Source organism: Notolepis coatsorum (genome assembly GCF_963971535.1).
Source record: "Notolepis coatsorum genome assembly, chromosome: 12".
NCBI classification, from domain to species: Eukaryota; Metazoa; Chordata; class Actinopteri; order Aulopiformes; family Paralepididae; genus Notolepis; species Notolepis coatsorum.
In genome coordinates this window covers 84314562-84332090 of record NC_140176.1, presented here as the reverse complement: position 1 = coordinate 84332090, position 17529 = coordinate 84314562, and the positions used below count along the sequence as shown (strand labels likewise).

The 17529-nt window shown below is 44.9% G+C and overlaps 1 protein-coding gene across 1 annotated transcript in view; it reads left to right on the top strand.

Annotated features, from left to right (window-relative positions):
- Positions 1-17529, top strand: part of LOC311237944 (piezo-type mechanosensitive ion channel component 2-like) — a gene marked incomplete at its 5' end in the record, with an annotated part of 174602 nt that overhangs the window by 86901 nt on the left and 70172 nt on the right. The window contains 6 exons of the mRNA XM_084325919.1: positions 19-115; positions 1672-1837; positions 3715-3804; positions 9870-9949; positions 12403-12471; positions 13194-13306. Coding sequence (XP_084182045.1) covers positions 19-115; positions 1672-1837; positions 3715-3804; positions 9870-9949; positions 12403-12471; positions 13194-13306 — 615 coding nt within the window. The remainder of the gene's footprint in view (positions 1-18; positions 116-1671; positions 1838-3714; positions 3805-9869; positions 9950-12402; positions 12472-13193; positions 13307-17529) is intronic.

The window sequence follows — 17529 nt, the reverse complement described above, 5'->3', positions numbered from 1 at the left end:
CTGTGTCTCTGTCTCCAGATCCTAGCCTGTGGTTATATTAAGTCTCTGGTGTTGAATCGCTGTTGGTTGATCCAAGTCTTCAGCCTGGCCTGTACCATTAAAGGATATGCTAAACGTAGGAATCTATCTGTCTGTCTAAATGTATGGGGTGTTAACTAACTTCTACCACCAGGGCTTCATGGATGAGGCCAGTATCTGTTTGTTGTGCTGTCTACCCTGGTTATTGTTCGATATTGGCTTTTTTACCCATATCCGATATACCGATATTGTCCAACTCTTAATTTCTGATACCAACCGATACCGATATATGCAGGGGTTTCCCCCCCCCCCCCCCCCCCAAAAATGAATAATTTGTTTCATGTAATTAACATTACATATCTCTTGTCATGGAATTAACACAACATTATGCATATTTTTGACAATAAATAAAATAAGAATTTGTTCTTACTTGCTTGCCTGGGTAAATAAAGGTTAAATAAATGTAAATATATATTTTTTATTTTAATAAAACATTTGAAAACCGATACCGATCATTTCCGATATAACATTTTTACTCAATCAGTGCCAGCTATTAGACGGGCCCCACTCTAGGAAGGCCAGTTTTCACTGTGTGTCATGTTGTTTGTAGAGCTAAATTTATATTTTATATTATAGCTATGTATCCAATGTCATTGTCAATTGACAGTATGAACCTTGCGTTCAATATGCCATAAAGAAATATTTTTTTCATCAATATGTTCCCGTTTTATACCGTGATGAATATGAGTGTTATATCGGAATGATCTGGGATAATTCCTGCAAAGCTATTTATAAGGCGCTAAGCTAATAACGTTAAATCCATTGGCGTTTTGGCCCTACACAAGCTAGAGTTAAAATTCCAAATGCATATGATCGGTATTATGTTCCACCATGAATGCATGAAAGGGGGGGGGGGGGGGGGGGGGTCGTTTCTGACGATTGATTACCAATAACGGCATTCGTTATTGCAACATCATACGCTGACCGTGTGGATGGCTATGAGAACAAGGCCCGATCAGGCTAAAATTGACGTCAAATCGCTCTTATTGTTTGATCGCCATCTGGTACATCCAATGTTGATTAGGGCTTACGGCATAATCAATCACAGCATATGCATCGGATGTCCCGTAGACGTTTGGATGCGACCGATTGAACCTATAGCCTTGCCGTCTAGTAAAAATCCGCGCTCGGACACCTTACAGTGTAACACAAGGGTCTGGAACAGGGTTTACTGCAGCTCGATACCGCCACCTGGGAGAATCTGGCCGGTACTGCACCTTCAGACTCCCAATATGCATTTTCCAGCCAAAATACAGCTCTGTGACAGTGAATCGGATATTAATATTGAAAAAAAAGATAAACTAACCAAAAACATAATATTACGTGGCTGGCACCCAACGGTTGTCGGGCAAACACGTAATATTACGTGGATGGCCCCCATTGAGTTAATGCCAATATCGGCCGATAATATTGGTAGGCAGATAATATCGGACATCCGTAGTTATTATTATTGTTTGTTGTTGTTGATGGTGGCATATTGTTGTTGTTGTTATCGGTTTTGACATGTTATTAATGCTGTTGTTGTTGTTGTTGTTGTTGTTGTTGATGATGACATGTTTGTTATTGTTTTTGATGTTATTGTTGTTGTTCCAGCGGAGCAGCAGAGCAGTAAACAGTGTGAATTGCCTAGCGATGAGGCAGGGATCATCTGGGACAGTATCTGCTTTGCCTGCTTGCTGCTACAGAGACGTGTTTTCCTCAGTCAATACTTCCTGAATGTGGTCAGTGACATCAGAGCCTCCCAGATACTAGCCTCCAGGTAATACACACTGAATATTACCCTTTTCTGGTCTCGGATTTCCATTCAAACACTTGTCTAGTGTGTTCTCTAATCAAATCGAATGTCTGTATTTCTAAGGTTAGGGTTCATCTAGTCTGTATTTATAAGGTTGATCTAGTGTCTGTATTTATAAGGTTAGGGGTAATCTAGTGTCTGTTTCTCTAGGGTCAATCTAGTCTATTTCTAGGGTTAGAGTTAATCTAGTCTCTGTATTTCTAGGGTTAGAGTTAATCTAGTCTGTATTTATAGGGTTAATCTAGTCTGTATTTCTAGGGTTAACACTATGATCGCCGGGGACGAGTTAAGACGTCATTCCTAGCCATGCTCATTCTGCCGAAGACACCGTAACTCGTCTTTGATGTCAATATTTCAAAAATCTGTGAGCGAAATCATATTTCCCCTCCGGAGCCCTGAGACACACTGCAAAGCTCCACTCAACTCTCTAGCGGTTCAAGAGCGCCATCTGGTGGCCGATCGGCAGATCGCCAACCGGAAATGAGCCTTTGAACCGGTAGTGCTCATCCATATGTGGTCCGGGCACTCGCTATCGTTAGAGAGACTCTGTCTTGACACAGTGAACATCGATCGGTGCAAATAACTCGAAAAAACAACATGATTTGGACGTATATACTATTACCGTACTTTTCGCACTATAAGCTGCACCTGACTATAAGCCGCAGCAGCTAAATTGAATGATGTGTACATATATAAGCCGCACTGGACTATAAGCCGCAGGTGTTTTAATGTTTAATTACCATATGTAATTAGCATTGGGACACAATACTGTCGGACAAATAACAAGAATTAACTCATTTACAAGTTGTATTAAGTTTAGCAAATAAGGGAACAGATAAATAACATTTCAATGCAGTCAAAAAAGCAATATTTAGATTTTTACATTTTCGGGTTTGGTCACGTCGAGTCACATATAAGCCGCACTGTTATATAAGCCGCAGGGTCGAAAAATTGGGGAAAAAGCCGCGGCTTATAGTCCGAAAAGTACGGTATACAACCTGGAAATGGATCGGGCATTTCTCCATCCCATAATAGAAAAATTCTGTTCCACGCTCATCTGCCAGCGGCACGAGGAAGCCACGGTAAGATTCATCGTTATATTCTAACGTGTTCCATATAAACTGCTATGATGAACATATGACCCACTCTGGATAAATCATCTAACGCTGCCCACGGAATTATAAACGATCCCCCGCCCATCCGGTCATCATCAGATGATATGTAGAAACTTCTAGAACCACATCCAGTTGACATTTTTTATCTCGCACAGATTCCTACCAAACTGTATTTGATCATCAATATAATGCATTTAGGGCTATAAATCACGTTCTGAAGAAAGCTGCAGAAAACGATAAAAACATACTTATACTTTGGACCATATTTTAGTATGAATATGTGAATGAAAAAGTTTAACGTTGCTACACCCTGAACAATACATATAGGACATTGAATGGGCCATTCTATTTAGCAATAGAATTTAAAAAGTTATAGCCCTGCAAAGAAGGGGAACTTCTCCATAGACAAATAGAGATGGCGAGGGATGGTAAATTATGAATTTAACCCATGGCGATCAAAGTGTTAATCTAGTCTGTATTTCTAGGGTTAGAGTTAGTCTGTATTTTTAGGGTTAATATATTCTCTATGTCTAGGGTAAATCTATTCTGTATTTCTAGGGTTAATCTAGGCTCTGTATTTCTTGCGTTAATGTAGTGTCTTTATTTCTAGGGTTAGGGTTTATCTAGTCTCTGTATTTCTAGAGTTAATCTAGGCTCTGTATTTCTTGCGTTAATGTAGTGTCTTTATTTCTAGGGTTAGGGTTAATCTAGTCTCTGTATTTCTAGGGGAGCAGAGTTATTTGAAGCCACCATAGTGAAAGCAGTCAGAGCTCGGCTGGAGGTGGAGAAGAAGTCTATGGATTTACTGAAGAAACAGTAAGACACACACACACACACACACACACACACACACACACAAAGCTGTAATACACGCACACAAAAGGCTAAATGTACCTTAAAAGCTGCAATTATGACTTCAGCCTTCATTTACCTCAATTACCCTCTAACCCAGGGGTGTCAAACTAATTTTAGTTAAGGGGTCGCATACTGCCCACTTTGATCTCAAGTGGGCCGAACCAGTAAAATCATAGCATCATAACCCATACATAATGACAATATTTATTGTTTACGTTTAAGTGCAAATAAGTACAAGTACATTCTGAAAATGTTCACATGTAATGAGCTATCTTTTAAAAAAAAACTGTAAAAAGAAAAACAGCTGAACTTTGCTTCAGTTTATCATTTACACATGTGCATTACAACTTAGAGATTGCAGTGGATCTACAAAGACAAAAACATTTAGTCACAAGTATTTAGAACTGAAAAATATAGTATTTGACTTTATAACAAATAATATTAACATTTCCACATCTGCGTAGTTAACTGTCCACCTGACTCACCACAAAATACAAACAAACGAACAAATGTGGGAGCTATTAGCTAGGGATGTCCGATATTATCGACCTACCGATATTATCGGCCGATATCGGCATTAAAATGTGATATCGGAAAATATCGGTATCGGTTTCCAATTTTTTTTTTTTACATTTCTATAGAAATGATGTCCGATATTATCGGCCTACCGATATTATCGGCCGATATCGGCATTAAAATGTGATATCGGTTAGGGATGTCCCGATCACGTGATCGGGATCGGGGCCGATCACGTGATTTTCCGAAGATCGGGATCGGCAAAAAAGAAATCTGCCATTATTATTATAATTTTTTTTTTAACTTTTTTTTTATTCAACAAACATGACCATGTTCACGTCTTAAACTCATACTGAGGCCTTAGTTTTGGTTTTAAATTGCATATCATCATTCATTTATTTATTGTCACACAGAGCAGAAGAATTTTGCCAAAACAAACCAATAGTATCCAGCTGCAGAACGGCAGACCAGCCACACTCTCAGACCCAAATTAAAACATATATATATATATATATTTTTTTTTTAATCCCAATTTCTCACATTACATTCACCCTGAATGTTGACGTTATCCAGCTGAAAAGTTTACTTCATAAATCATTTGATGTATAATTAAATCAAAGGAAATGCGTTTGGGTCTGAGAGTGTGGCTGGTCTGCCGTTCTGCAGATGGATACTATTGGTTTGTTTTGGCAAAATTCTTCTGCTCTGTGTGCAATTTAAAACCAAAACTAAAGCCTCAGTATGAGTTTAAGACGTGAACATGGTCATGTTTGTTGAATAAAAAAAAAAAGTAAAAAAAAAAAAAAAAAAATTATCGGATCGGGAAATATCGGTATCGGTAGATACTCAAAATCACATGATCGGGATCGGATCGGGAGCAAAAAAACGTGATCGGGACATCCCTAATATCGGTTGATATCGGTATCGGAAATTAAGAGTTGGACAATATCGGTATATCGGTATCGGTAAAAAAGCCAATATCGAGCATCCCTACTATTAACTCATTCTCTGCCACACTGGGAACGGGATATGGCTATATGCTGCCACGCATTAAACCAATGGAGTCGGTCACCTTGTTTGCAGGGCTATAACTATATTCTATATTATAGCTATGGATGCAATACTATGGCCCATTTGACATCGAGTATCTATCGTTCAAGATGTGAAAAAGAAATAATCTTTCCATCCATACATTCCCGTTTTATACCGTGGTGAATATAAGTATGGTTTTAGAGCGATTTAGGGTAATTCCTGGGAGGCTAGTAATAGGCCGCAACGTATATTATACTTAATCCATTGGCATTTCGTCCCTATACACGCTACAATAAAAAATTCAAATGCATATGATCGGTATTATGTTCCATCATGAATGCATGAAAGGGGGGGGGGGGGGTCGTTTCTGATGAATTGATTGTCAATAACGGCATTCGTTAGTACAACAACATACGCTGATCAGGGCGATGGCTATGAAAACAATGCACAACCAAGCTGAAATTGATGTTAAATTGCTCTTACCTGTGGCCGGTGGGATTCCAAAAAGAATATTCCAATTATTTGATTGCCATCTGGTAGATCCTATGTCCATTTGGCCCATGACATAACCCACCACTGTATAATGAATCGGGGGTCCCGAAAACGATTCAATGCGATCGGGTGAAGCCCTTGGTTCAGGTTACTAGAAAAGCCCGCCCGGACCAACATAATCTACACACAGTCTCAAAGGAAGTGCAACACCGGCCGCAACCCACCAGGCAGCGGTATTGGACTTTTGCGATCTCAGACTCATTCCCTATGGTAACACCAAGGTCCCTGGATGAATAATGAATAGAAATATCGAAAAAAGGAAAAACGATCAAATAACGTATATATATGTGGTTGGCGTTCAACGATTGGCGTACAAACGCGTATATAATCGTTGTTGGCAGAGAATCAGTTAAGTACGAATGTTAGGTTACCCCCCATGCCTTGTAAATATAGAGTTTATACATTGAAATTTTTTTGGGGCAGTGCATGAGCCACAGTCTTCCACCAAACCAAACTATTTTGTACTGAAGACATTATATTGCACACAATTCAAGTTTCAAGTTTCTTTAATAGTTGTCATACAGAAGTACAGAATACTTTTATACAAAATGCTTCTTACTGTTACGCTCCAGAGACTGTGCAAGACAAGATAAGTATGAAATAAAATAACATAGTAAAATTAGAAGTAAAAAAAATGAGGTCACAGTGTTCAGTTTAGACATATGTACAATGTTCGATGCAGAATAGACGTAACTGAGTTACCATACAATATACAATATACAATACTGTGCAGTGTACTAATATACAATACTATATAGTGCAAGGCAGAAATGGGACGAGGTGCAATTTAGGTACAATTCACAGTAGGTGTACGAGTTGTAGTGCAAATCCTTTATCAATAAATATAAAGTGTAAAGTGTGTTTGTGTGATCTAAAGTGTGGAGAGTGGGTGCTGCAGTGTGTTGTTTGTTTGAGTGAGTGTGTGCGTGTGGGTGTGTGTGCTACTGTGCTGTGTGCATTTGATGGTTGTTGCATAGTGTTTATTGTTCGTTTAGCAGCCTGATGGCCTGGGGATAGAAGCTTCTTCTGAGTCTTTCTGTGCTCGCCTTAAGACTCCGGTATCGCTTGCCTGACCGCAGCAGTTCAAAGAGGCAGTTGTTCGGGTGGCTCGAGTCCTTAATAATTCTCTTAGCCTTCCCCTTGCACCGCTTGTTGTACATGTTCTGGAGGGTGGGAAGCCCCCCTCCAATTGTGCGTTCGGCTGAACGTGTCACTCTTTGTAGTCTGCTACGGTCTTGTGCAGTGCTATTCCCAAACCAGGAGGTGATGTTGCCGGTCAGGATGCTCTCTATTGTACATGAGTAGAAGTTCCTAAGGATCTTCTGACTGACTTGGAACTTCCTTAGGCGCCTGAGGAAGTAGAGGCGTTGTCGTGCCTTCTTCACAACACTGTCAATGTGTGTGGTCCATGTCAAGTCCTCGGATATGTGGGCTCCGAGGTACTTGAAACTGTTCACTCTCTCAACCGGTGCCCCGTCGATGCTGAGGGGGCTGTAGTCCTTGACCCCCAACCTCCTGAAGTCCACAATCATCTCTTTTGTTTTGCTGACGTTCAGGGAGAGGCAGTTCTCCTGACACCACTGTGACAGGTTCTCTACCTCTTCCAGGTAGGCCCTTTCGTCGTTGGCAGAGATCAGGCCCACCACTACTGTGTCATCAGCAAATTTGATGATGGTGTTGTTGTTCCGCTGTGCTACGCAGTCATGTGTGTACAGGGAGTAGAGGAGGGGGCTCAGAACACAGCCCTGGGGGGCCCCTATGTTGAGCGTGATGGATGAGGAGGTGCAGTTGCCGGCTCTTACCACCTGGGGTCTGCCCGTCAGGAAGTCCAAGACCCACTGGCAGAGGTCATAGTTCAAGCCCAGGTCCCTGAGCTTGGCTATGAGTTTGGAGGGGACTATGGTATTGAATGCTGAGCTGTAGTCGATGAACAGCATTCTCACATAGTTCCCCTGCCTCTTGTCCAGGTGTGATGCTGCTGTGTGCAGCACATGGGCTATGGCGTCCTCCGTGGACCTGTTGGGGCGATATGCAAATTGCAGAGGGTCCAGGTTGATGGGGAGGGAGGAACAGATGTAGCCCTTCACTAGCTTCTCAAAGCACTTCATGGCTATGGAGGTGAGGGCTACAGGGCGGTAGTCGTTGAGGCAAGCGGGTGTAGATTTTTTGGGTACAGGGATGATGGTGGACTTCTTCAGACAGGTGGGGATGACAGCCTGTTCCAAGGACAGGTTGAAGATGTCAGTGAATACCGGGGCCAGTTGGTCGGCACAGACTTTTAGGACGCGGCCGGGGATGCCGTCCGGTCCTGCTGCCTTCCTGATATTCACTTTTTTAAAGATCCGTCTCACCTCATGCTCTGTTACCCTGAACACTGAGTCTCCATCAGCAGACCCCCCCCCCCCCCCCCATTTCCGTGGTTTGTAGGCTGGTGTTGTTATTCACAGCCTCAAACCTCCCATAGAAGGAATTGAGATCATTTGCTAAGGAGATGTCACTGTTCAGTTTGAGGGGGGTGCCTTTGTAATCTGTCATTGTTCTGAGGCCCTGCCACATGCCTCTAGAGTCAGCCTGTTCAAACTGAAGTTCAACTTTATCCCTGTAACGCCGTTTTGCCTCTATTACTGCTCTCCTGACGTTGTATCTTGCCGTCTTGTGTTCTTCCATGTTGCCTGTCACCAGCCCGGTGTTGTATGCTGATGTGCGCACTTTCAGAGCCTCACGGACGGATTTGTCTACCCAGGGCTTTTGATTTGGGTAGATTTTAATTTTGGTGGAGGGGATTGTTTCTTCTACCAGAGTACAGACATAGTCAAGCACCGTTTCGGTGTATTCGTTAATATTGGCTGTGTTATCACGGAATACACTCCAGTCTGTGCATTCAAGTGCAGCTTGGAGTGACTCCTCTGACGTCACGGCCCAACGCTTAACCTCTCGCGAGACCACCGGCGTTCGCTTGAGACTTTGTTTATACTTTGGCAAAAGAAAGATGGCGGCGTGATCGGACTTACCGAATGGACTAAGAGCCTGTGACTTGTACCCATTCTTAAATTGCGAGTATACATGGTCTAATATGTTCTCGCCTCTGGTGGGACAGGTCACATGCTGATAGAAATTCGGCAACACCTTTTTAAGACGCGCGCTGTTGAAATCACCCAGAACCAAAATGGCAGCGTCAACATTAACAATTGTTCAGTGTCAAATATTTCAACAGCTAATTTTCATTTTCACAGAACTGCATTCTTCAGGATGCAAAAGTTCCTGAAAAAAGCCTTCACAAGTGCATCAATATCAGGCTTAAAATGCTGAGTAGCAGCCAATTTAAGAATACCATTCAAGTGCTAATGTGGTGAGCCTTGAGTGCAGCTTTGTTTTAGTGATGTTCATTACAGAGAAAACCTGTTCACAAAAGTAGGTAGTCCCAAACATGCTCAAAACCTTTGCTGCCAGGGTTGACAATTTATGTTTTCACGAACTCATCCTCACAGTCACAGTAGGCTATGGCTTTGAGGCTGGTGCTATTTCGCTAGCAATGAGATACCTATAGTTTTCATTGCTGCATCACTTATCTCTCAGCTGCGGGTAAAACATCCTAATGGCTGTAACTAGTTCTGGTTCTCAGTGTGGTGTTACAATCGCTACTCTTAACATATTACTTGTTTTACAGTCTATCTATGCTCTTACGGATACAGTGCGACGCCCAGTGGACTGATTAGGAATAGCAGTTACTTTTATTATGAAGCTACAATTTATAGAAATTCAATGTATGTCTTCCACACTAAGCAACGTCATCCGGCGGGCCGAGCTGGACACCCTAGCGGGCTGGAACCAGCCGTATGTTTGACATCCCTGCTCTAACCCTATGCCCCTCTCTATCTCTCTCTCTACCCCTTTCTGTCTCTATCTCTTTCTCTCTATCTCTCTAGGATGGAGAGAATAAAGTCTCGTCAACAAAGGTTCCGTCGCGGGAAAGAAAAATTGCTTAGTATGGCCCAGGACCCAGAGAGTTAGTGACACACACTATAACACTACTGTATAACACACACTGTAACACTATAACACACACTATGATATGATATGATATGATACATTTATTTATATTGCGCCCCTCAACCAATAGTTACATCGGCCCAGGGCGCAGCCTGGGAAAGAAAGAGAAACAAAAAAGACAGGAACAATACGAAAACAAAAAATACATGCAGGCCAACCAAGCAGATAGAGAACGGACAGACATAATACACCAGTCATACTACAATACAAAACGAGCTCATGGATTGTTTATGGCGAAAAGGTGGGTTTTGAGCATGACCTTAAAGGTCCGTAGAGTGCTTGCAGATTTTAAGTTGAGTGGGAACTTGTTCCAGAGTGTCGGTGGTGCGACTGCGAATGCCCGGTTTCCCTTCATCACCAGTCTTTTAAGGCAGATTTGGTTGTTTGATCTGAGGGATCTGGAGCTGGCTGATTGGACCAGGAGTTCTTTTATGTAGGCTGGGGCGAGACCGTTTATGGCTTTGTATGTGAACATGAGGATCTTGAAATGAATTTGTTGTTTTACCGGGAGCCAGTGTAGGGATGCAAGGACTGGGGAGATGTGGTCCCTCATCTTGGTGCCCGTCACGAGCCTGGCGGCTGCGTTCTGGACGAGTTGGAGGCGGTTAATGTATTTGTCTGCCACACCAGAGTAGAGGGCGTTGCAATAGTCCAGTCTTGAGAATATGAGAGTGAGGATGACCCTTTCAAGGTCGCTGGGGGAGAGGAACGTTTTTATTTTTGCGATGGTGCGCAGCTGGAGGAAGCAGGACTGAGCCACTGCTCGCACCTGTCTGTCGAGTTTCAGCTCAGAGTCAAAAAAGACCCCCAGGTTTTTGACCTGGGGTTTTATCAGGGTGGACAGAGTGCCCATGTTGTTGGTGATCTGGGTGACAGAGTTTGGGTGTGCCAAACAGGATTATTTCAGTTTTGCTCTCATTTAACTGCATGAGGTTTTGTGACATCCAGTCCTTGATATCTCCCAGACAGTCTTTTAGTCGAGTTAAGCCAGAGGGGTCATCTGTGGTGAGTGGTAGGTAGATCTGTGTATCATTGGCATAGCAGTGGAATGAGATGTTGTGTCGAGTGATGATCTGACTGAGGGGGAGCATATAGAGGTTGAAGAGAATGGGAGCCAGGATCGAACCCTGTGGGACTCCGTGGGTGAGGTTGGCTTTCTGGGAGGAGCAGTTCGTTAGGCTCACTGAGAAGGTTCTGTTTTCCAGGTAGGACCTGAACCAAGCAGCAGTGTTTGTGATGCCCGCCCCCTGCTGGAGGCGGTTGATGAGGATGGTGTGGTCGATCGTGTCGAAGGCTGCACTTAGGTCAAGGAGGACCAGTGCAGCACATTTCCCAGAGTCGGTGATGAGGAGTAGGTCGTTCAGTACCTTTATGAGGGCAGACTCGGTGCTGTGACCAGCCCGGGAGCCGGACTGGAATTTCTCCAGAATGTTGTCATGGTGGAGGCAGGGGAGCAGTTGACTGAGGACAGCTTTTTCCAGTAGTTTGGACAGGAATGGTAGTTTGGATATTGTTCTATAGTTGCTGAGGAGGGTGTGGTCTAAGCTGGGTTACTATAACACTATAACACACATTATAACACTATAACACACACTATAACACTATAACACACATTATAACAATATAACACACACTATAACACTATAACACACATTATAGTGTGTTTGTTTGTTATTTTAACTTCACTGTTTTTTTATACTTCCTGTTAACCTTGACTTTTAACTGCCTTGCTGTGTTTTTTTTCTTCTACGATCTGTAAGGTGACCTTGGGTGTCGTGAAAGGCGCCACCAAATATAATGTATTATTATTATTATTATTATTATTATTATTATTATTATTATTATTATTATAACAACACTATAAAACACACACTATAACACTATAACACACACTAGCCCAGGACCCAGAGAGTTAGTGGCACACACTATACATGTATGATCGTGTGTACCTAATATGTCGTATCATTGCTTGTACATTGTCTGTACATGTCTGCTGTACATATTTTGCATGATGTGTTTTTAACCTGTTCTTAATTAACTGTATGCCATATATGTTATGCTTAAATTTGTAGCTGCTTTTTAACACCAGGCCCAGGGACAACAGTTGAAAAATACACCCACACATGCACGCACGCACAGATACACATGATAATACACACATAGACACTATAACACACACACACACACACACACACACACACACACACACACACACACACACACACACACACACACACACACACACACACACACACACACACACACACTTTCTAAATACAATGAAACCTGTTGTACATCTTCTTAATGCAAAGCTTGCATACCTGTGTGTGTGTGTGTGTGTGTGTGTGTGTGTGTGTGTGTGTGTGTGTATGTGTGCGCATGGTGTGGTATGTGTGTGTGTGCGTATAGGTCAGAGGAACAGGAAGGGGCGGAGCTCCAGGAAGGAGTGGTGGAGACCCTGGGTAGACCATGCCTCCAGTAAGTCACATGACCTCTGACATCACAACTATTTGGTTCTGTATTGCTGTCTGTCTAGTAGGGATGAGAGCGCGGATGAGATAATATGCTCTCTATTATCTGGACAAATTGAAAGAGGAAAGTATCTTTTGATTGCGATGCGCTCCATCTAGGAGCCACGCTGCTACCGCTCAGTCATCTCTGCTAGGCCCTACCCTGCTGCATTATCACATTCGAGCTAGCCTAGCTGTTCATTTGTGCTAAGCTAGGCTAGCTTTCTACTGAACGCACAGAATACATTAGTATCTATCTTCTTGTCCGACTCTGGAGAAGACGATGAGTTCATTTCCCATAATGTTGGCATAAAGTACACATTATGAAAATCTCTAGATTTTGTGGTCAGTGTGCAGCAAGCTATCACTGAGAGAAACACTATCAGATAGATAGATAGATAGATAGATAGATAGATAGATAGATAGATAGATAGATAGATAGATAGATAGATAGATAGATAGATAGATAGATAGATAGATAGATAGATAGATAGATAGATAGATAGATAGATAGATGAAATATATATTCATAATTCATTATATGCCAATATTAAATCAATTGGATGCGTTGAAGGCACAACAATCTGTCTGTCTGTCTGTCTGTCTGTCTGTCTGTCTGTCTGTCTGTCTGTCTGTCTGTCTGTCTGTCTGTCTGTCTCTGTGTGTGTGTGTGTGTTTGTGTGTGCGTAGTGGTGCGGAGTGGTAACTACTACCTATTTGAGATGGACAGTGATGAAGAGGAGGAGGAGGAGGATAAGAAGGAGGAAGAGAAAGACACATCACCCCGAAAATCAGCCTTCCAGGTTAGTAAATAGACACAACTAGCTTTTATTCTATTCTATTCAACTAAAATCCTTTGTTGATATGTAAGCAGCTCTAGGATCGACCTGTCATGTCTGGATATGTCCTTCCTGGTTGGTTTGTTTGGCTAACGTTGTTTAGATGCTTTGATACATTGTAACATTTCAACTGGCTGGCTAACATTAGCTAAGTTACAAAGTTGCTTTAGGTTTAGCCAACATGATCACTGTTTTACACCACTGTGTAACCATGGAAACTACAGACACAGCTGTAGTTTTCCCCTTAAAAGCCAGCCACAAGCTAAGAAGTTATGGGCTACAATATATCAAAACCATTAAAACACAATGGTCCTTATTCTCGAACGTGTTCGTAAGTGCCTTGGTAAATATATTGGTAAAAATGTATTAAAATTTGTAAAAATCCTCCTCCGGATTCCTGAACATGTGAAACTGTCTACGTAAGTGGGGGGAAATGTCTGCAGCTGTGCTCCGCTGAATGAAATACGTCATTCATTCTTAAACTGAAATGCGCATTCTCGTTCATTTCATTTGCATACAGACACGCCCCCGCCAGTTCCTTATAAGGCAAATGAGGCGTGTGCCAGGGACGTGCACAGGACTTTAGAGGGGCGGGTGCTCAAAGGCTGAAAAGGGCACTATACCTGTGTGTTTTAACCGAGCGCGTGAAGCGCGCAAGCCCGATTTTTAAGGGCCCTTTTCGGGCTGGGGGCCCCCTTTTTTATCTACTTTTTCTCCCCCCCCTTTTTTCTGTATTTTTCTCCCATCCCAATTTAGTCGTTATGCCAATTCCCTTCCTGGTCGTTGCACGCATTTCCCCCCCACTTGCCGGTCTAGGGAGGGTTGATAGATACTATCACATGTCTCCTCCGATACATGTGGAGTCAGCCAGCTGCTTCTTTTCACCTGACAGCGAGGACTCTCACTGGGGGAGCGTAACGCGTGGGAGGATCACACTACTTCCCCCTTTTTATGCTTTTTTGGGGGGTTTTGGTGATCAAATATTGAATATTGAACTATAATAATTAGTGCAGGAGCTCACTTATCCTTGAAAGACACTTTTATCACTGACTTAAAAGGCCCATACATCTCCATAAATGTTCAGGGGGGAGGGAATAAGTGCTTACCCTACAGACCCCAAGAAGTGCTGTATATTCTGTATTGTTTAATATAAATGCATTTTTTATTCCAATCCTGATTTATATTCTATTTGAGATTCCCAAATCCCATCGGACTTGATTTCTTCGTGTCCCTCAATGAGTGTAATACCAGCATTCAGCTGTATGCGCCACAGTGGTTTCTATCATCATCATCATCACCACCCACGCTATGCGCACGCTGAGGAGGCCATGCAAACTGCAATGGAACATCTCTCTCTTTACCTAGTATTTTGATTCTATCCTGAAATTTTTCAGTTGGAAGGGCAGTCTATATGCGTAACGGCGGGCCGGGTAGCGCAGCGGACTAAGCGTCTGTCTACCACCACAGAGCCAGTGGGATCGAATCCGGCTGTGGTGCCTCCGGCTTGGCCGACCGTCCATACTAACACAATTGGCAGTGTTAGCAGGTGGGAAGCCGGCGTGGGTGGGTCCTAGTCGTTGTAAACAGCGACTCCTACAGTTCGGTCGGGGCGCCTGCACAGCAAGGGAAGGATCTGAGAGAGTGTGACCTTCCACACGTTACACTCTCCCAGTGAGAGTCCGCGCTGCCAGGTGAAAAGAAGCGGTGGGCTGGCTACACATGTGTCGGAGGAAGCATGTGATAGTCTCCGCCCTCTCAGACCGACGATAGGGGGTAGAGTGCGCAACGACCAGGAAGGGGATTGGGAATTGGCATAACAACTAACATTGGGATGGGAGAAAAACGGAAAAAGAAGGGGGAAACAAGATAATTAAAAAATAAAAAATATAAAATTTACTGACCTGTAGCGACCTGAGGGCATGTGCTGGAATAAGTGGTGTGCTGGGTGGGAGGGATCGTTGACTATTTTACCAGAGCGGGTGACTGTGCGTGAGGTGTAGATGGAGTCCAGAGAGGGGAGGGGGCAGCCAATTATTTTGGAGTGTATTATTTATTGTCATTATAATTATTTAATTCATATCGAAGTGATATAGGCATGACATATTAGCATGACATCTCATTGTAATGTCAATACTGAACGACTGTGCGCTTGTCAAGAGCCAATCACGTTCAGTATTGACATTACAATGCAATGTCATGTGAGGATGGGGTTTGGCGGAGCCCAATAGCAGAACACAGGAGAGATGAGTCACAGCCGTGTTGATTGATGAGCTGGCAGCGTGTGAATCAGGGGAACGGATGCTGCCCATATATGCTGACCTGTGGCCGCGGAGGACAAGGAGTTGTGGGCGTACTCGATCCACGGCAGGAAAGCACTCCAGCCGGAGGGGTCCCGGGTCGTCACGCAGTGGCGGACGGACCCCAGGTCCTGGTTGGCCCGCTCCGACTGGCCGTTGGTCTGCGGGTGGTATCCGGAGGAGAGGCTGACCGTGGCCCCCAGGGCCCGACAGAAGGCCTTCCAGACTTGGGAGATGAATTGAGGGCCCCTGTCGGAGACGATGTCCACCGGGATCCCGTGGAGGCGGAAGAGGTGGAGCACCATCAGATCCGCGGTCTCTGAAGCAGAGGGGAGTTTGAAAAACGGTCAACAATGGTGAGAATGACTGTGTTACCGTGTGAGGGGGGCAGACCGGTGACGAAGTCCAGGGCGACGTGTGACCAGGGCCGGCCGGGAACAGGGAGCGGACGGAGGAGCCCGGCGGGTGGTCGGTGGGAAGCCTTCCCACGAGCACAGACGGTGCAGGCAAGGACGAAGTCGCGGGTGTCCTCCCTCATGGAGACCCACCAGAAGTGCTGCTTCAGCAGGGACAGGGTACGGTCGATCCCAGGATGACAGGCGTACCGGGAGGCGTGGATCCACTGGAGCACCTGGGAGCGGACAAGGTCGGGAACAAAAAGCCGGTTAGGTGGACCGTCACCTGGATCAGGCTGGACGCGCTGAGCCTCCCGGACGACGGACTGAATCTCCCAGGTGGCGGAGGCCACCAAGCAGGAGGAGGAGAGGATGGTGTCAGGGTGTGCGGGCCCCCCTTCGGGGACAAACTGCCGGGAGAGGGCGTCCGGCTTAGTGTTCTTGGAGCCTGGCCTGTAGGTCAGGGTGAAATTGAACCGGCCGAAGAACAGCGCCCAGCGGGCCTGGCGGGAGTTCAGGCGCTTGGCCGTCTGAACGTAGGCGAGGTTCTTATGGTCCGTCCAGACCAGGAAGGGGATCTCTGAGCCCTCCAGCCAGTGCCTCCATTCCTCCAGGGCCAGCTTGACTGCCAGGAGCTCCCGGTTTCCAATATCGTAGTTGACCTCCGCTGGGGTCAGGCGGCGAGAGAAGAAGGCGCAGGGGTGTAGTCTCTGGTCGAGAGCGGAGTGTTGGGAGAGAACCCTACTCCGGTACTTGAGGCGTCCACCTCCACTACAAACTGGCGGGACGTGTCCGGCTGGACGAGGATGGGCACGGAGGTGAAGCGCCGGCGCAGCTCGGCGAAGGCGGAGTCCACTTTATCAGACCAGATGAAGGGCACAGAGGGCGAAGTGAGTTGGGTAAGGGGTGCAGCGACCCGGCTGTAGTCCCTGATGAAACGGCGATAGAAGTTAGCAAACCCCAGGAAACGTTGGAGCTGCTTGACGTTGGTGGGCCGGGGTCAGTCGGACACTGCCTTGATCTTCTCGGGGTCCGCCCGGATCCGGCCGCTCTCTATAATGTAGCCGAGGAACCCGATGGAGGAGACGTGGAACTCACACTTCTCCGCCTTGACAACTTGTTCTCCAGCAGTCGTTGGAGGACCCGGCGGACATGCTGGACGTGCTCTTCCATAGAGCGGGGAAAAAAATCAGAATGTCGTCCAAATAAACAAAAAAAGAGCGGTTAAGGACATCATGGAGAACGTCATTGACAAGGGCCTGGAAGACAGCAGGGGCGTTGTTCAGCCCAAAGGGCATTACCTTGTACTCGAAGTGACCGAGCGGGGTCTTAAAGGCCGTCTTCCATTCGTCCCCCTCCCGGACACGGACAAGGTGATAGGCATTCCTGAGGTCCAGCTTCGTGAAAATGGTGGCACCTTGCAGGGGTTCAAAAGCAGAGTTAATCAATGGCAGGGGGTACTTGTTCTTGATCGTGATGTTGTTGAGACCCCGGT